This window comes from Pelobates fuscus, chromosome 3 (genome assembly GCF_036172605.1).
Source record: "Pelobates fuscus isolate aPelFus1 chromosome 3, aPelFus1.pri, whole genome shotgun sequence".
NCBI classification, from domain to species: domain Eukaryota; kingdom Metazoa; phylum Chordata; class Amphibia; order Anura; family Pelobatidae; genus Pelobates; species Pelobates fuscus.
Genome location: NC_086319.1, coordinates 212,485,244 through 212,506,629, shown reverse-complemented (window position 1 = coordinate 212,506,629; position 21,386 = coordinate 212,485,244). Strand labels below are relative to the sequence as shown.

The 21,386-nt window shown below is 41.9% G+C and overlaps 1 protein-coding gene across 48 annotated transcripts in view; it reads left to right on the top strand.

Moving 5' to 3' along the window:
• The window catches only part of LOC134602746 (protocadherin gamma-A4-like), a 347,761-nt gene extending 334,122 nt beyond the window's left edge, over positions 1-13,639 (top strand). For all 48 annotated transcript variants that reach the window (XM_063448023.1, XM_063448018.1, XM_063448006.1 and 45 more), the window contains exons 3-4: positions 8,599-8,687; positions 10,753-13,639. In XM_063448023.1, the coding sequence (XP_063304093.1) occupies positions 8,599-8,687; positions 10,753-10,979 (316 nt within the window). In that variant the 3' untranslated portion in view covers positions 10,980-13,639. The remainder of the gene's footprint in view (positions 1-8,598; positions 8,688-10,752) is intronic.
• The last annotated feature ends 7,747 nt before the right edge of the window (positions 13,640-21,386 follow it).

The window sequence follows — 21,386 nt, the reverse complement described above, 5'->3', positions numbered from 1 at the left end:
CCTTTGGGCAGTTCTGGTTATGGGACTCGTGTCAGTGGTCCACCCTTTTACCCTGCCCACCGACTTTCTGCTTCACGGGACAGGTCTTTTTTGCCGTGACATACAGTGAGGCAGCCATTTTTTACAATGTCACTGCCACACATAGGCAGCCAATTTTAACCTCTTCACTGCCCCACATAGGCATTAAAACATTCTCTGCTACAAAAAGAAGCAGCCACTACTGCTACATAGAGAGACAGGCATCAACCTCTTAACTGCTCTGTAGATAGGCAGGATTTATTAGCCATTTACTGCTAAAATGGAAAGTAGATGTATGCTAAGCCCTTTAGCTGCCAGAGAGATATAGCAACTATTAACCCCTTCTCATCCACAGAGAGAAGAGACTACTTAACATTAAGTGCTCAAGAGACAGACACGCATATTGCCTCTGTCAAATACAGAAACCACATTTCAGCCTGTCTAATACAGAAGCCACATTTCAGCCTGTCTAATACAGAAGCCACATTTCTGCCACACTTGAGATCATGACATACCTGTAAAGTATGGTAGTGAGGTTGTAAAGTATGGTTGTGTTGGTACTGCCAGAACATGAAGCGGGCATCGCAAATCACAATGGGTACACAAGCAAGTTTATAAATCTCTGCCTGATTGGGACTAAACAATGCTTTTGCCAGACCGATGTGCTGTCTGTATGCATTCATTGGCAATGCGCGCCCTAGGACTTCATCAGTAATACTTATTTTTATTATTTGCCAGGTATTTTGCTAAAAAGTATTTAGAATATCTTTCTATATTTAAATACACGTGAGCGGTCGCATGGTGACAGAGTTGTCTCAGATTAAAACTGATTCACTCATACAATTCGAATCATGAACCAGATCTTTCACAAGAACAGAAACAGGTACATGAAGATGAGACACAGATTATACAGAATATTCCATTTTAAAATGAGCATTTCTAAACATATATCCACCGAAGTATAACATTTTCATAATCATTTTAGTCTACTCACTCTATTCTACTTCACTAAAACTATAACAAAAATACATTTTTGTTAGTGTGGTGAATTAACCCCTTAAGGACACATGACATGTCTGACATGTCATGATTCCCTTTTATTCCAGAAGTTTGGTCCTTAAGGGGTTAAAGAGTAATTATGTTGATAATGCAAATCAAGTAATTGCGCCTGTACATCTTGATAACAAGTGAGCAAAGCAGTTACTATGTTGATGCTGCAGTTGTTTGTAAATGCTTTGATCATGGATCTTTGTCTCTGGAGTCTTTTTTCTCAGGGTCTGCTCAATTGTTGGTGAAAAAGAGATTAAAGCATGCTGTAGTCAACTAGCATTTGTGCATCTTCTCTCCTCCTTGTTCATTCTCTGTGTCATTGCCACTTAATGTTTTAAATATTCTTATTGAAACAAAGAGAGTTAAGTATAGAAGACAATTAACAAAGTTTGTGAGCCATACGAGAAGAGTAAAGCAGCCACAATATAAAGCATGAATGACAGGCCTTTAGAAATTGCATCAACATTGAACAATAAAGTATTCATAAGACATAGACCACAGACATCTGGGAATATAGCGATCGCTTATGCCAATAAGAGCAATTGCCGATGACTTTATTTATTTTAAAATTATTATTATTATTTTTTATATTTTCTTTATCTTTTACATTTTTTGTACTTTAAAACTGCCTCAAAATTGGGGTATAATATTAATGTAAAGGATGATTGAACTGTTTTATTTAAAGAAAAAAGAGAGAGAGAAAAAGAAAGAGAAGATACCAACAGAGAAATAATCACACCCATGAGATAGCAAGAAATAGGCACTGGTTGTTATTATATGATAATTAAAGGGACACTCCAAACCCCTAAATGATTTTGTGAATGGGGAGCCACTGATTGACTGAAATGATTGGCTAGCCCTACTCTTCCATTTTGAAGCTATTTGGAAAATGGAAGGACAAGTGGAAAAGAGATCTGGTGCTAGGACACAGACATTGGGAATGGTATAACCCCTAAAGGTGAACCAGCACAAGAGTCCATCTGGCACCATAACAACTTAATTTTGCTTAAGTTGTTATTGTGCCCAAAGTGGTTCTTTTGGCCTTTCTCTGTTAATGGTTGGAGGGAATGGAAGGAGAATTTGCTTCTAATTAATAAGGGACTCAGGCATGGTTATTAAACTAAAATGCGCTACAGTGTAGGGGGTAAAGGTCTCTGTATGTTCCCTGGATGTGCAAACTGGATATGTACTAAATACAATTTAGGGTTGAATAAATAAAGTAATAAGTAATTTGTAGGTAAAGTAATACATAAATTAATCTGCTTTCACATGAGAAACTACACAAATACATATTAAACTTACCCTTTTCTTGCTGGATGCACATGATAACGAAATACACAAAAGAAAGGCCCCACAGGCCAGTGCGTGGTAGAGGCACGTGTTTGCACCCGTTTAACATGACAGGTGCCTTTATAACGTTGTGTCTGCATTGTGAAGTTGGTAAAATACTGGTTTTGCACGAAGCACAAGTCATCGACTCATCCAGATGTTGGTAATAAAGCAAGTCCTATAGCTTGGAGCCCCGGGCAACTGCCTAAAGGACGTATGTGATGGGCTAAATCTGTCTCTTTATCTCTTTGTATGTATCTACTATTTGATCACAGAAAGAGACACAGAAAAACAACCCAGCCCCCTGACATAAGAGAGAGAACTGAATGAATAACAAGTTTATTTTGAGCAACCTGCACTCTCTAGATTTGCTTTGAAAAGGCTGACTACAAAATGTCAGGATAAAGAAATCACTAAGAAATCCCCTACATTAAGGGAACACTGTAATGTTTCTGTATTAAAAAGATTGCATTATTATTACCGTATTTTTCGCTCCATAAGACGCACTTTTTTTCCCCTCAAAAGTGAGGGGAAATGTCTGTGCGTCTTATGGAGCGAATATGAAGCTTTACTTACCTGTCTTGTAGCGTTGGCCGGCAGCACAGGGCGCACCGCGGTAGTGGAACTTGAATTTCATGTTCCGGTTTCCGGCGGGACTGAAAGGAAGTGCGCACAAGCTGAGTGCGCACTTCCTTTCAGTCCCGCCGGAAACCGGAACATGAAATTCAAGTTCCACTACCGCGGTGCGCCCTGTGCTGCCGGCCAACGCTGCAAGACAGGTAAGTAATTATAGGACAAGGGGAGGGGGACAGTATGGGAGGGGGATAAAGTCTATGGGGAGGGAGGGGGATGAAGTCTATGGGGAGGGGGGGGTGGAAGTCTGTGGGGAGGGGGGGGGTGGAAGTCTGTGGGGAGGGGGGGAGATGAAGTCTGTGGGGAGGGGGGGGAGATGAAGTCTGTGGGGAGGGGGGGAGATGAAGTCTGTGGGGAGGGGGGGAGATGAAGTCTGTGGGGAGGGGGGGGAGATGAAGTCTGTGGGGAGGGGGGGGAGATGAAGTCTGTGGGGAGGGGGGGGGGATGAAGTCTGTGGGGAGGGGGGGAGATGAAGTCTGTGGGGAGGGGGGGAGATGAAGTCTGTGGGGAGGGGGGGAGATGAAGTCTATGGGGAGGGGGTGGATGAAGTCTGTGGGGAGGGGGGGAGATGAAGTCTATGGGGAGGGGGTGGATGAAGTCTATGGGGAGGGGGTGGATGAAGTCTATGGGAGAGAGGAGAAGACTATGGAAGGGGGGGACACTATGGGACAGGGGAGAAAAAAAATATTCTGTACAAACTGTCCCATAGTAAGAAACACTATGGGATAGTTTGTTCAGAATATTTTTTTTCTGGGTTTCTTCCTCTAAAAACTAGGTGCGTCTTATGGTGAGGTGCGTCTTATGGAGCGAAAAATACGGTATATCACTGTTTATAATGACAGGCAGGGCGAGGCTGGGAAAAAAATTCTGCCCGGGCATTTTTTAATTACAGTGGCCCACTGAAAAGGGGGCGAGGCCGGATAGGGTGTGTTTTGTCATCACCAATGACAAGCACGCCCCATCACAAAGTGAAAATGTTGGTTCAATGCTCTTCCAGGGCATACCATGCGCAGAGCTCTGCTGAAAAGCTCTACTATGAGAAAAAGGCCCTGAATTTGTTCTGCACAGCGCAAGCAAATTTAATAACATGCTTGCACTGTGTTTGCTTGAAATTTGTCTCTGGTGTCTCCATAGATGGGATACCAGGAGACAAAAATGCCAGGAAAGAGTATTCTGCTGTGTGTGTGTGAAGGTGCTGTGTGTGTGTGTGAGAGGTGTAGTGTGTGTGCAAGATGGGTGCAGTGTGTGTGTGAGGGTGCTGTATGGGTAAGGGTGCAGTGTGTGTAAAGGGTGCAGTGTGTGTGTGAGGGTGCAGTGTGTGTGTGTGTGTGTGATGGTGCTGTGAGTGTCAGGGGTGCAATGTGTGTGTGGGGGGAGGTGCTGTGAGTGTCAGGGGTGCAGTGTGTGTGTGAGTGAGGGTGCTGTGAATGTGTGTGTGTGAGGGTGCTGTGTGTGTGTTGGTGAGGGTGCTGGTGTGTGAATATATTTGGAGGGCTTGTGTGTTGGGGGGGCAGATTATTATCAATATATATTAATTGAAAAAAAATAAACAAGCATTATATCGCCCCCCCCTTGTTACCTGTAGTCAGGGAGGGGGAACCGTGCTGCCATCTCTGGTGGTGCTCTTCCGGGTCCTCTCCTGTATTCCTCCCTCTCTCTGCCGCCGGTGGCTGCATCATACTGCATGTGGGCCAGTGAGGGAGATCTTTGATCCCCCCACTGGCCCGTCATGTAAAACAGCAAGGCTGGGGGCGGGGCCGGACCGCCGAGCTGGACGGTCGCACACAAGCACAGCTCCTGCAAAACAGCGACGATAAAACTAAATAAGCATGATTAACTGCTTTAAAACCGACCACCAGCGAAGACACCTAGAGCACAGGGACTGCTGGATCCAGGGTGAGGCTGGCTCAATGGGCTTCAGTCCCCGGGCGGAGATAATCTCGTTGCCCCAGGCGAGGCCTTCTCCGGCGGTGAGTGGGGCGGACGGCCGCTGCCCCACTATCCTGCTACACAGTACCCAACCAGCGGTGCACATCGAAGCGGACCCGGCCCTGTTCCCCCCCCTGTGGGCCGGTGGGGGTTATCCCGGCCCTCACCCTGTGGCCCTGATCAGGACACTACAACCGACACCGGGGGGCCTGGCCGCTGCATTCAAAATGTCGGGCGCCATGTGCGCAGAGGACAAGGGGACGACCGGCCCTCTCATGCGGCTTACGGAAGACACCGCGGCTCCCACCTCCCGACCCTGCCATACGGAGGAGCCGGAAGACCCTCACTTACCCCCGCAGCCACTATCACCAACGAGGTCAACAGCTACACCGGGGAGACGGAAATATGCCGCGCATCGCACATACCCGCATGGAAACACTGAGCCTGCTGCCCAGCAGTACAATCCGACAAGGAAACCGCCCAACCACTCACATCCCTCCCAGCCTGCAACCAACCGATCCAACCCGCAGACAACCCATGCGGGCGAAGCTGAACTCCTTACTATGGCGGGAGTCAACCCACAGAGGAAAAAAGGTGCATCAACACCACACAACAGCTGCAATCCGTGGACACCCAGGGAGAACTCCACAGCACAGCCAGGACGGCTCATATAATGGACACTCACTCCCAGCTACCCATGCAGGACAAAGCAGGTATCGGTTAGCGATGCGACTACCCTGACACACGAGAACCCCGAGACTTCCATGTCGATGGCCCTCCTCACTGAGACTGTCTGAGCAACCAGGGGGATAGCCTAATCAAAGCGACTTAACTCTATTAAAGCGAAATATTTAGACCTAGCATGAATACCACGTTATAATCTATCTGTATTAATCTGTTAATGGGGATAGTGTAGTAAGCATGAATGTTTAAAAAGTGCAGACCTGATTACATACAGCAATCTACTGTCTCTGAAAATGCTTTCCTAATCTGTGATTTTCATGTTTAAAAAAAAAAAAAAATGTGCTGTATAACCTGCCACACCGTGTAATGCTATGAAAACGCTTGCAGCAGCTGTCGTGGCTCTGCCCGCTTTCTGTTATTTTATGCACAAATAAAATAAAGAATTAAAAAAAAAAAAAAACAGCAAGGCTGGCACTCGGATAGTGTCGGCCCTGCATGGACCAGCCAGCTCGATGGCCAGTCCGGGCCTGATGACAGGGGTCATTACATCACTGAGTACACTGCTCTACCTGTAGTGATACAAATTACATCAGTGCCCTATTCAGTAGATTTAACACTAGATGGCTTTGAGGTGGTTTTGGCGTTAGATGAGGTAAGGGTTTAGTGATAAGGATAAGTAGCTGTAATGCTGATCACTCTCTGCCAAGAGAATAATATATTTTACAGTTCACAATATGTTGAACTTCTTGGGGTTCTACCTTTTGGGCAACCCTGCATTAGCTACCCATTATGCAAATAAGTCATTACCCTTAACTTTACCTTAATCGACTGATACTAACCTTATCCTAACCCCCTCCCTACACTCCCCTTTGTGGTTTTGTTAAGTGTCAATGTTAACTTTCTTTGGACAGCAGCAACATATCTGGATTATTCTAGGCTTGTTGGCATTTAAATCCCACTGTTAATTGACACTGACATTTTACATGTATACACCATCTCCAATATTGAATAGTTAAAACTAAATTAAGCATTTTAGATTATTCCCCAAGTCATCAATGTTTTCAATTCGGCTGCTTTGGTCTTAAAATTGAAATTCACTTTAAATTCAGTAAAGTCTCACGTTAGTGAATAACCATGTATGTATTTGTCACAATATGTCAATGGCCATCATGTTACAAACATCATGCTCCATTGATAAAGGCAATCCTGTCGAAATATTGGGAGCTATTTTGACTTTCTCACTACTTCTGACAATTTTTTTCCTTCTCTTTTGGTATGTATTTTTATGCTGTGTGGCTTGTTTTAGGTATCATTGTGACTCTATACTGCTAATAGCATTATTGTACTTTTTTGGTTGTTTTCCATGAATACATGTAATTATTGTATACCTTGTATGCTTTTTTTGTATTGAGCATTGTTTTGACATTATTGCTAATGTTACCTTGGGATACCTAGTGTACCGGACCCAACTAATAAAGTAATATTTTTATTTATATAGATGTGCTCCTCATTTGGTATTATCTATAGATTGTTTAGGTCCTTGGGAGAATAGGACCTTTCAGTGAGCATCTGGTCCAGATGTTTTGTTTCTACTGATATATCCTTATGTCATTCAATTAGTGTGCCTACCTTCTTAATTATATTGCATCATGTTAAAAACACCCAGGGGTATTCAGGTTTTCACATTTTTGTGTCTCTTCTACTTCTCTTTTATTTACCTACTGATGATTTTTGCCCTTTAACTTTATTTGTGAAATATCTTTCTTTCTTATGTCAAAATGCTATATTTATTCTATCCTCAGAGGCACTAGTTGCTTTGGTCCTATCCCTTATAGTGGAGGACTAATACTAAAACCTAGAAGTGAATAGTTGACGATTAGTTAAGTGGTTAGGTTAGCTTTCTAGAAAATTAAAAACATAATCAAATGTGAAGGGTGAAGGTAACGTGTGAATTATTGAAGCCTATCTTTTAACATATAACAATGTTGGTTATTAGTAAAAAGGATAAGAGACATAATGAGTTAAAATGTGGGGAAATCCTCTATATTATACACAAAGAGGTTTTAAGTTAATAAATGCATGGTCTGTAAAGTGTATATGCTGTATGTTAATATGGTGGGTGAAAAGTCCTAACAATTGTTACATTTCAGTTTAGCCATTGGCTTATGTCGCCAAACGTTTTAGTAGTATATTCAGTATAGAGATCTAGAAATAAGGACCCAGTCTGACGTGGGAATGGCATAGTTAATTAAAAAAACAATCTAATTCTGTATGCGGTTCAGACACAAAATAGCCATGGCCAGGGTGATTCATGGTACGTCAATACGCCTCAGTGTTATCAATACAGAGTAAAAATAACACATTAAAATGTAAATATATATCACGGGGACATATTGAAATATGGTAACAGTACAAGGGAAATGCTTAATTCCTTGTGCTCCATCACACAGTGATGTAACAGGCACACCCATGGCATTCAAAGTGTTAATGATGTGTTTTGCATGATGATAGCTGAGTTACACCAGAATACAGTCTCTGAATCAGTATGAGATAGAGAGCACATTGGACAATCAGCGTTTGTTTTACACATTGTACTGTGAATTTTAAATAAACCCTACTTTATGTACTTAGCGTCCACAGGAATTCAGTCTTTTGTGTCAGTCTTTCACAAATATTCCTGACTCTGCAGGATATATTTATTTCTCAATCAGATATAATGTTTTTTACTCACTCTTTGGTTACTGACCATAAAAACCCTTTTAATGTTAGAGCACATTAGGTTTTGGGTGTAGAAACTGCTGTGGTTCTTTAGCAAACCATTCTCACATGATGTATTAATAAAGGGTAGAAGAGTACTGCTTATCGCCTTTCCATAATTCCATAAGATGCAATGTGCAGCTGTTAATATCTTTTCCTTACGCTGTTCCTTACTGAAAATATTTGTGGTTTCTTTAGAGCTCAGCCTACAGAAGAAGCTGGAGTGTGGCCAAACAACCAGTTTGAAACCGAGAGACTTCAAGCAATGATCTTGGCATCAGCAAATGGTCAGTTTTTATTGTAGCAAATACTCGAGCTGTCTGATGAAATTGACTTTGTTCCAGGAATTTTCTTAGCTAGCTTAGAACTGGAGAATTCCAGGAATGGGAATTTGAATTTGAATGACATTTGCACTAAAAATATTCCAATGGGCAGAAGTGGTCTGGGTTCCTGCAGTGTCCCTTTAAAGCTCATTAAAAGGCACCAGTTGACTCCAGACACTATAACCAGTTCAATGAGATGAGGCAGATACAGTGCCTACAGTCAGTGTTGTATCTATTACAAGGCTAGTAAGTCATTTACCTTACACTTTCATAAAAACATAGAAAGTGACGGCAGATAAGAACCATTCGGCCCATCTAGCCTGCCCAATTTTCTAAATACTTTCATTAGTCCCTGGCCTTATCTTATAGTTAGGATAGCCTTATGTCTATCCCACACATGCTTAAACTCCTTCACTGTGTTAACCTCTACTACTTCAGCTGGAAGGCTATTCCATGCATCCACTACCCTCTCAGTAAAGTAATACTTCCTTAATCTTTTTTACTTTATTTTACTCTATGTCCTTTCTTTTCTGGTAACAAACACGGTGCACAGCGCTGCTAGAGAATTTTGAGGAACAAATAGCTCTCTCTCATCCCCCCCACCCCCTCTAACTCACTGTATGCTTATCTAATCAAGCATTTTAATGCACAGAGGCGTAAAACACATCTAGGCAATCAACAGCCCATCCGGAGTCTACCTACCGCACAGCAAGAGTTCTGGCTGGATGGCAGGTATACGACTATGCTTCTTGTTGCTCATTACACTTACTTAGACACCCAAGCTAATGTAGGGCAAGAAGCCAGTTGATGAAAAGATTGTCAGCCCTAAATAGTCCCTGAGTCCACCACATAAGGCTGCCTAGTTCAATCTGTCTATAGCTTACTCCTTACTACTATTACAATCATAAGCTCACAGACTCCCCCATCACTGTACACTGCAAGCTTATATTTACTGATGTCTTATGGCGATTTCTCACCCCCATAGCACTGTGTTTTTTTTTATTTCCGCCAAGCATCTGTGAGTTGAGCACAAATGACCTTGTTATTATATTCCAAAAAATGTGCATGTTAATTTAAATATACCAAATGTTCTCCATGATGCAAAGCTTGTGGTATGCTGTTTGTATCTTTCTACACTGCAAAAATAAAAAAATAAAAAAGTACTACTCCCTGATATTATTTTTAAACCTTTGCCCCTCTAATTTAAGACTATGACCTCTTGTTGTGGTAGTTTTTCTTCTTTTAAATATAGTCTCCTTTCCCGGGGACTGGCAAAAAAAAACGCCACCTGTACGCACCCTGGTAACTTTATTAAATGCCTTGTTAGCCTCATGTCATGAGGGGCCCATAGGAAAGGATTAGCACTGGACCCCAGGGAAAGGATCCCCACTGGATCCCATGGAAATAATCCACTCCAGCTCTCAGACAGATAGAGAGACTGGGTGACTTAAATAAAAAAAATAATAATAATAATTATGATATGATAAAATGTGTGTGTGTGTGTGTCAGTATCACTGTGTGTGTCAGTGAATATGCTTATGCCAGTCAGTGAGTGAGTGTGTGTGTGTGTGTGTGTCAGTGAGTGAATGTCTGTCACTGTATGTGTGTGTCTGTCAGTGAGCGTGAATGCTGGTTTGTAAGTGACTTGCTTATGAAGAATGTCCTAAATAAACGCAGAAATGTCCATCCTCAATGAAGGAAAAGAACTGTCCATGCTAATTAGATGTTTATTTAATACATTCTCTTTGCACTGTGGTAACATTATGTTCCTGTTTGTCAGGCTTATCTTTGTTTCAAGTTAGAAGTATTTTTTGTTAATCCACCTATTTCACAGCAATGCAAAACATGTAGGATTTTTTAAAATAATAATAATATATGATATATTAACAAAGTTATGAGATTCAACAGCAGTAGTCTACCATGGACTTGAAATAGCACAATTAGTACTAACTGTATATTTTTGTATGTGTCCAGAAACAATAAACTGTCAAATTTGCTTGATCGTTAATTTTTACTTTCTGCCCTACAGAAGCTGCTGAAGGAGCCTCTGCCATGGGTGGAGGAAATGGGACCATGGGACTTAGTGCTCGCTATGGACCTCAGTTCACTCTGCAACATGTTCCTGACTACAGACAGAACATCTACATTCCGGGAACAACATCAACGCTCACTAACGCTGCTGGGAAACGTGATGGAAAATCAGCTGCACCTTCAGGAGGGAACAAGAAAAAGTCTGGCAAAAAAGAAAAGAAGTAATGGCCTAAAAAATAAGAGATATACAGCAACCAGGCAGAATTGTAACAAGTCATTCCCCATCCAAAAACAGTGGTATACTGAATATCACCTTTGAAATAATGAAAAAATAAGAGTAGCAAGAGAAAAATGGCAGCCCCGTGATCATAGGAGCTACTCGTGTGATTACTTGCTACTGCAACTCATGATGAATCTGTTAAACTTGAAAGCTGAAGTCATAGCCCTATCAAAACCATTGTCAAGATAATTCGACTTTCCAAGATCTGTTCTCAACAGATATCAACATTATACACTCGTTTTCTATACTGTACGATTTCTCTCATAATTGTAGAATTTCTTCCAGTGTATATAATTATTGCTATATAGTTATTTATAATTTATAAGCAAAAGAGAATTTCTGAAATATTCTAAGCTTGTCAACCCACACTGCACATTTATATTTTCTTTTAATTGGAGGATTAATATTTTCAGACACCACAAATGCTTTTTATGATAATTAACTGTAATACAAGGCACTCAGTTTGTTAGAAACCTCTCTTCAGAGGGCCACAGGGCACAAACTTCCTTTTCTGTTATTTGAAATAAATTGTCTCTGAAAAATGATCAGAGTAAAGCAACGGAACAGAGTTATTTTAAAAAATAAAATAAAGTCTAGATTTTGCACAAATACTTCATCAACAGTCTTGTGCAGTATGAATTGGAATGCCGTACACTCAAATGTTCCGATGAAAGGAAGGGGAAAAATTTGTGAAGAATTAGAAAATGTATGAGATATCTTCTCTGGACTAAGAAATGTTTTTAAAAGCTGCTATGTAGAAAATTTGATGTCCGGCCAAAATGTTTGTCTCTGCTCTTAAAGAGTAACTAACAAAGGAATTTATATTTCTGCACATAGAACTGCATGTCTACAAATTCACTCAATATTAAAAATATCCACTGGAACGTAAAACTTTTTTTTGCATTTAAGTATTCAGCATGGAGGATGGACTGATTATTATAGAATGACAAATATCTGAGCCTAGTTAGCACAGGTCAAATATGTATAGATAGAAAAGAAATTAAGAAATGATTATAGAGGTCAGTGAATACACATAGCGTTGCTCAAGAACCTGATGATAAATTACATATTGGTACCTAATTATCTTAACTGTAGATATTAGGTGCTAGACTATAGATGCATTGTAGGTGACCCGATTTATTTAATATTAATTAAAACCTATTTAGTACACGTCAAATATTAAGGAATAGAAAAATAATGAACAAATTAATAGGGGAGAGCATGGAATAAGAGGCACGGTTGTCTAGAAACCAGAAAGAAACAAAATTTTAATGGATTCCCCATTATCTTGCTATTGGGAATATTGAAGATAAACCAAACTATTTAATATAAAATGATATGATATTAAGTTGATGTATTAATGACCACTGGAATTAGTAAAGCATGGGACAATTCTTTAAGATGGATTCGTTAACGTTGTCAGTTGACTGTTACAAGAGAATGTAGACAAGTTTTAACCACAAATTAAATTTAGTCTAGCTGAATTTAATTTATTTTTAAATACCTTGTGGGAGATCTGGAATCACATATAATAGTAAGATCTTTTCTGAGGCTGCCAAAAAAAAAAAACACGGGACTAATGTAAAACGAACTTAAGGACAAATTTAGTTGTATGATTTTTTTTTTTTTAAATATATGTATTTCAGATAGCACTATTTAGATAAGTGTTTTTGTAAATCTCCTTTTTAAATAGACAAACCTTATTTCTTAAGTTCTTAAAATATTATTTGTGTTTTTCCTTTTTTGTTTAGTTTTTTGTTTTGCAATAGTTTTTTTTTTAACTTTATTCATTAAGTAGCTGCAAAGAATAACTGCCACATACACATTGCTTATTCTAGTGACAAGATCTCATTTATAATACAGTTGCACATGCAGTTATAGATTCCTGAAAAAATGGAAAAGAAGCCAAATGGATGCACTCATAGCAATTAGCATAAATATGGTAACTGTATGGATGCTTTTAATAGCTTGTAGCTTATTTCTGCAGGTCGAACTCACTATGTTCCAATGCCTACAGCAGCAAAGGGGTGCTCAGATGCTGGGCAGTAAAACTGCACCAATTTTTGCCTGGTTTTATTGTAATAAAATGTCTATGCTTCCTATGCCATTTGTGTCCCACTGTATGTACAGCTTCAAAGGAACACATTGGGAGCATCATTTTACCCTATCCAAGGGTACACTAACTACTACAATATTTTACACAGCTTCGGATTTATGAAATAATGCAGTTATATGGATGATTTAGCAGTAGCATACATTTTGCAATTTTTATTTTCTTTGTAACAAAAAAAAAATATTGTAGAATAGCTTGTAGTGTACAATAGTAACGTGATCCTTTCATCCTTGTATCTAACTTGTGGGCAGCAGTATTTGAAATCCTCTTGTATCTTTCTGTGTGGTTTGTGATATAAATGTACATGAAATTAAATGCACCTGTCCTTTCAATGTGTCTTAATACTGATCTGTACCTACTATTATAAATATGCTTTCACTCTTATGATACCCGTATAGACTAATGTCAATGTACTACACGCAAGTTTTATACTCTGATATTTATATTGCTTTTCTTTCTTTGGAAAAAATAAAATGTTTTCTTCCAAAAAAATAAACTAATTCTGTGTAATTTTATTTTGAATGCTAAATATTAGTATTCATGTGTATTTAATTGGGCAAATAGTGTACATATTTACATTTGTAGCAAAGCATATGTCAAATTGATGTAACTACCACAGTAGCAGGGGCCGCAGCTGTGACCCCAGCAACCGTGTGCCACCAGCATCACCTCAGGTCCGGTGCCTGGTCCAACCCGGGGCTGTGGTTGCCGGGCCAAGCAGACTGTGGTCTGACAGGAAGTGCTCACTGAGAGAGCAATTCCTGTCAGACTGGGTACCTGAGTGAGCAGGTACAGTAGGGGAGGTGGGAGAGACACTTGGAGAGGCTGGGGGTGGAAGGAATGAGACACATGGAGGGGCTGGGGGAGAGAGGGAATAAAACACATGGAGGGGCTGAGGGGGAAAGGGAATGAGATACATAGAGGGACTGGAGGGAGAGGGAATGAAACACATGGAGGGGCTGGGGGTGGGGAGAAGAAATGAGACACATGGAGGGGCTGGGGAGAGAAGGAATGAAACACATGGTGGGGCTGGGGGGATAAGACACATAGAGTGACTGTGAGGAGAAGGAATGAGACACATGAAGGGTATGTGGGGCATAAGACACATGGGGGGCCCAGGGTAATTTCGCCTTGAGGACCAGTGGTTTCTAGTTATGCCTCTGACACCTATAGCTCACAAATAAGAATCTACATGAGTTAATCTATGAGAGCATTAAAATACAGGTTTCAGAAATCTTGTTTATATCAGTATTTATCAATTGCAAACAAATTTCTATGTATGGTGTGCTCTGTAAAAAAAAAAAAAAAATAGGAATTGAGTTAATTTCCAAAAACTGATAGTTGAAGGTATATTAACTTAATTTAGACAACATAATGTCTGTTTTCAGGAGTCCAAATAACTGTAAAGCATAATTGCATATTTCATTATTTTGCATGTACATTACTGGATTCATACAAAAACTCAAATTTTTTGATTACTCAGAGTAAAATCCATATATGTCTGTGCAAGGATGGGAATAGTGCTGCCTACACAAGTCCTCTGCACAAGTTCTTAGATTCTGCAAGGTTAAGAAAGTGACTGTGTCAGCGGGCAGCTTGTTCCTACAGGTTCTTGTATGAACTTGGACTGCTCAAATTAAATGGAAATCCCCCACCAGAAATTATATCCAGGAATAGGGTAGGTGTTTTGGCAAAAAAAATTAAACATAGATAACTGCAGGGCTTAATAATACAATATAAATACTAGTTTTTACACATTCTCAAATTATACATTTTAAATATGATTAACATTGCATATGATGAGCAATGTATGAAGATGTACAAATCTATGTAATATGAAATCATTATAACACAGTATATACAATATGAAACAGTGCTAAATATAACATCAACATATATATATATTAGTGGTCACCTTTTTTATTGTTATAAATTATCGTTATTTTTTACTTGGCTTTTGCTGAAATAGAGATCCCATGATCCTTATGGAAAGCAAAAAACAAAGTGCAAGAGTGTACTGAAATCAGCCCTTCAGTAGGTCCCCGCTCAGATCTCAAGCTGGTTTTAGCTCATATTGTGCCATTACAGAGAGAACATATCTGAAGCACATCAGACTGGTCCCACCCGTACGGTCAGTCGAGATCCGAAATGCCAGCAAGTTCCCTCTGCACGAGAGACACGGCAACCCTAGACGATCGTTTCAACCTTCTTAGGCATCATCAGTAAGGCATAGCTGATATCTCTCTAGGCACCGTGAGCAAGGGGTCCACATCTGGATAGCCCTTTAACCCCTTAAGGACACATGACATGTGTGACATGTCATGATTCCCTTTTATTCCAGAGATTTGGTCCTTAAGGGGTTAAACGTATGAAGAGCAAAAAAACAAGGCGCAAGAGAAATAGAGAAATAGAGATCCCATGAGCCTTAGCCAACATTTGGCTGGCTCAGGATCATTAGTACTGTAGCTTAACAAAAGAAAGAGAGATCAACCTAACTTAACGTAAGGTCGAAATTAGCCATCAAAACTAAACTTTTATTTCAAATACTCACTACTTCTACAGAGTATTCAGTTAGAATCAGTAAGAAGAAATGTAACGGCCCTGACGTCATCTGTCATGAAGGGTTAACTAGTCTGCTAATCATGGCTGCCCAAAAGGTAGATCCTCTGATGTAGTAGAAATATAACTCCCATGGTTCTTTGTCATTCTAACATCATTCTTATGGCATGAAAAGCATTATGGGAGCTGTAGTTTTAAAACATCTGGGGATCTACCTTTTGGGCACCCCTATGCTAAATAGTACGTAATTTACAGTCATGTAGAAGTACACACAGCTCTGTATAGGAAATTTGTTGCTCTTTGTCAGGGCCGGACTGGGAAAAAAATTAGGCCCGGGCATTTTTCAATCAGAGCGGCCCCCTAAGAAGGGGACGGGGCAGAGAGGGTGTGTTTTGTCATCACTAATGACAAGCACGCCCCCTCTCAAAGTGAGCATGTTAGTTCAATGCGCAGAGCCCCGCTGAAGAGCTCTGGCATTAGAAAAAGGCCCTGAATTTGTTCTGCGCAGCGCAAGCAAATTTAATAACATGCTTGCGCTGTGTTTGTTTTTAAATTGTCTCTGGTGTCTCCACAAGTGGGATACCAGAGGACAAAAGGGCCAGGAAAGTGCATGGTGCATATGTTTGGAGCCTGCTTGTGGGATTGCGTGTGTGTAGAGTGTGGTGTGGTATTGTGTAAATTGGTCAATTTCATTTGTGTTTGTGGTGTAATATGGCGCTGTAGAGAGTGTGTGTATAGGGGGCATAGTGTTATAGGGGATGTAGCGAGTGTGTGCATACGGGTTGTAGTGTGTGTGTATAGGTGACGTAGTGTGTGTAGGGGTTGTAGAGAGGGTGTGTTTAGAGAATGTTGTATGTGACCCAGAGTGTGTATAGGAGATTGTGTGTGTGTGTGTGTAGAGGATTACGAGTGCATATAGGGTAAGTGATCTAGTGTGTATCTGGAGTGTAATGTGTGTAGTGGTGCAGTGTGATGGGTGCTGTAGTGTGTGTGTGTGTGTATATAATATATATATATTTGGACGTATTGTATGTCTGAGGGGCGCAGTGTGTGTGTATGTAAGAGGGGTGCTGTGTGTGAGGGTGTTTTTATGTGCCGTCACATTCTAGGTTTCTAATTTTCTTTGTCTGTTAACTCACTGAGGGTTATTTTATATATATATATATATATATATATATATATATATATATATATATATATATATATATATATATATATATATATATATATATATATATATATATAAAACAAAAATAATCTTGCACTCCTCCTGTATAAATATTAGGTGCCCGGTGCTTGTCAGCCAAAATTCAAAAAATATATCCAAGATAGCACTCCAAGGACTTGCATAAAAATTAACTTTTATTACCTTCCAGTAAAAACAGTGAAAATCAACGTTTCAGCTTGATCTCCTCAAGATTTCGTCAGGATACACTGTACACAACAAAAAACCCACATATATAGCATATAATAAATTAATTACTCACCACACCTGTGCTGCCTCCGATCCCATGGACGCACGGACCGAGACTGGCGCCGGCTGACCGGAAAGCGTCAGCAGCCGTGCGACGTCGCGTTCAATGACGCGGCCAAGGGTCGTTACCATGGCGACCTATCAACATAGTGCCGTAACAAATATTTACAAGTGTTTTAAAAAACAAATTACACTTTAGCATAATGGAGAGATGTGACCTAATGCATAGCAAGTAACAGGCTAGGTAAATTCACCAAACCGATCCATTATCTAGACCTCACTCCAAAAGATACGATCAGTAAGGCATATCAGAGGATTTTTAAGAAAAAGGGACACATACTGTTTATCAGACTGTTATCAAAATTAGTAAGGTACAACCACAACTGATTCCAGAGCTTAATTTATGACAAATATTGGTCTATAAAAGGGTATCCAGCAACCAATACCCCAGTGCCTATTGTACAGTAGCAGAGGGCTGGAGAAGGTGCAAACTATATCTCACTGTTTGACAGAGGGTCTTTTACCCACCACAACAGATTATATCTATAGGCAAACAATTCTATAAATTATACAGCCATAGCTTGTTTAGAGTAAGTGGCCAGAATGGTGGACCTAGAAACTACCAAGATAACGATAAAAATCATACAATTAAATTATACCAATAAATCAAAAAATGGTATGATACAGTATAGGAACTGAGGGAAATAAGTCAAATAGTCACTCCCAAATGCACTGACCATATGTCCATCCACTCCTAAATATGTGGACTACAAAAACGGAGGAAAAAGAAGGAAAGTTACATGGTCATATATACCAAACATAGATCTTTAACGTAATCCTCAGCATAAACATGATCACTGTGAGTCCATGGACTGGTAGCCTATCCCCCTGGGTGGGCACCATATCACCATCTCACATACGTGATTATACATGGCCAAAATACTACTGGATGTTAGAGAATAGCGTGACTGTATGCCTATCCCCCAGGGTGGGCATCACATTGCTTATCTCATAATACCATCCGTGAACTTATAGAAATGCAGAAAGGGTGTATTTTTCGTTGAGCCCATCCGGGTATACTGTTCTCAAAGTTCTGATCCAGTATAGTTCACGTTGTAGAAGCATCTTACTGCGATCCCCCCCTCGCCTGGGTGGTGGTATGTGGTCAATCGCCATCAGTTTCAAAGTTGGTAATGTATGGCCTTTCTCCAAAAAATGTTTGGCCACAGGGAGGTCCGATTTTTGATCCCTATAGGCCACTTTTATACTAGACCTATGGTTCCGTACCCATAGCTCCTGAATGGGGATGAGTGAAAAATTTGCCCGGTGACATGTGTCCACACGTGACACACCCAAGGCACCTGTAGCAACCCACATTCGTGGGGCTCTGCTCCTTCTGGTAGCAGTGTACGGGATCCGTCTTTACCAATAGGTCTTTTAGATTTTTATTCCTCCTGTAGCACATCATAGGAGGTTGCCGGAATAGTTCTGGTAAGGAACAATCGTTTCCTAAAAATCTCCAATTCTTGTCAACCGTTTGCTTGAATCGCGACGACCCTGTGGTATAGGTAGTCGGGAACACCAATCTCTTCATACATGAATCTCTTGATCTAACTTGTGTTGAATGGCACTTGTTGAGGGCTTTTTCAAGAGTTTGGTCGTTATAACCCCGCTGGTGAAACTTTTCCCACATCTCCTTTATCTGTTCTGTTGCCTTATTATGATCGGAGTTGTTCCTCAAGACTCTTAAGAATTGTGAGTATGGTAACGATTGTTTGAGTGCACAAGAACCTCCAGGACCCTCCAGGGAGACCGATAGCCTGGGGAGGGGGGATCTGTTCTGCCTGGGGGGTGGGGGGGTGCCGTGCTGCCATCCTTCCCTGGTGGTCCAGGGGTGAGAGTGAACTTTAGCCTGTAGGCTAGAGTTCACTCTCGCGAGATCTGAGCGATGCCGTGGTAACCGCGGCAACGCTCAGACCTCGCGAGAGGACCCGGCGGAGCTGCTGGCTAGAGCTCCGCCGGTCCTCTCTCCTGCCTCCCTCCCTCACACCCTCTCCTGCCGGCGGCCGCCTGTAACTGCCTCTGGGCCGGTGAGGGAGATCTTTGATCTCCCCACCGGCCCATGGAGACACACAGCGGGGCCGGCGCTCAGGTAGTGTGATCTCCCCTGCCGGCCTCGGCCCCACAGCATTTGCCCGGTATGCCCGATGGCCAGTCCGGGCCTGCTCTTTGTTCTTTCACTACCAAGCAAGATTGGTTTTAATAGCATAGAAATTTTGTGTGACACATGCTATGTAAGGTTTGTAAATAAATATACATACAAAATTACAAATCACGTAAATTTACACTGATTAAATTTTTTCATTTAATTATTATCCTGTACAAAAATATTGGAGATATAATATTTTTGCGTTATGGTACTATTCTGTCTCACACCCTCAACGCAACCTGCCTGTTAGAATGTACAAATACAGTTTTAATTCAACCATTCTTATGAATGTAAGGAGAAGCATACTTGCAGATATTGTTGTGAAAGAATAAAGCTTTGCAACACAAAGCACAAAATTGTTTATCTGATGATTCAACTTCAATTATTGACATAAAATGCAAAGTGAGGCTTTACTAGCTACATTTCATTGGAGAAAATTAAAGCAATATGTGTATATGTGCTTTTTTTTCTTTTCAATTCTTTATTTTTGTTGTGAACAGGGGCGGACTGACCGGTCGGGCACTTCGGACAAGGTCCAAGGGCACGGCGGGGAGGGGGGTCCGCCATCAGGGGGCCCGGCTGCCCCTTTAAATGCTGCAGCCGCCTGAGCGCTCTCTTAAGAGCCTCAGGCGGCTGCAGCTTCTTACCTCCCCTCCCCTGTAGCTGTGCGGTCCGCGGTGCCCGGCCGGAGTGATAGGAAGGTGCACACTGAGTGTGCACCTTCCTGTCAGTCCGGCCGGGTACAGGAAACAGAAACTTCTGTTCCGCGCGGAACAGGAGTTTCTGTTTCCTGTACCCGGCCGGACTGACAGGAAGGTGCACACTCAGTGTGCACCTTCCTATCACTCCGGCCGGGCACCGCGGACCGCACAGCAGCTCGGCCACGCTACAGGGGAGGGGGTAAAAAGAGAGGGGGAGGGAGGGGGGGGTGGGTGTTAAAAAGAGAGTGGGGGGTGGGTGTTAAAAAGAGAGTGGGAGGGGGGGTGTTAAAAAGAGAGTTGGAAGGGGGGGTTAAAAAGAGAGTGGGGGGTTAAAAAGAGAGTGGGAGGGGGGTGTTAAAAAGAGAGTGGGAGGGGGGTTAAAAAGAGAGTGGGGGGTTAAAAAGAGAGTGGGGGGGTTAAAAAGAGTGGGGGGGTTAAAAAGAGAGTGGGGTGGGGGGTTAAAAAGAGAGTGGGAGGGGGGGTTAAAAAGAGAGTGGGAGGGGGGTTAAAAAGATAGTGGGGGGTGTTAAAAAGAGAGTGGGGGGTTAAAAAGAGAGTGGGGGGGTTAAAAAGAGAGTGGGAGGGGGGTTAAAAAGAGAGTGGGGGGTTAAAAAGAGAGTGGGGGGGTAAAAAGAGAGTGGGAGGGGGGGTTAAAAAGAGAGTGGGGTGGGGGGGTTAAAAAGAGAGGGGGGGTAAAAAGAGAGGGAGGGGGGTAAAAAGAGAGGGAGGGGGAGTAAGAAGAGAGGGAGGGGGAGTAAGAAGAGTGGGGGGGAGTAAGAAGGGGGTAAGAAGAGGGGGAGAGTAAGAAGGGGGGTAAGAAGAGAGTGAGTAAGAAGAGGGTGGGAGTAAGAAGGGGGGTAAGAAGAGGGGGAGGGGGGAGTAAGAGGAGGGCAATTGCCCCCTCCCCTGTCCGCAGGCACCGTGCGGGCAGCCGGCAGGGGAGGGAGGAAGAGAGGACCCGGGAGCTCAGCCTTCTTGCGCAAGCATAGATCGTTGCCGCGGTTACCACGGCAACGTTACAGCTCTTGCAAGAGTAAACTCTAGCCCCATAAACACACTGCCCCCACACACCATACACATACCCGGCCCTCCTGGCACCATAACGACTACACAGAGCAGTAGTTGTTTTTGTGCATGTATTATTTCTTTAAATAATCTACAAGTGCCCCAGTAGCCAGCAAGCCAGCCAGCCCACAGGCCGGCCAGCCAGCCAGCCAGCCCACAGGCTGGCCAGTAGCCAGCCAGCCAGCCCACAGGCCACCAGTTAGGCTTACAGCCAGCAAGCCCACAGCCTGC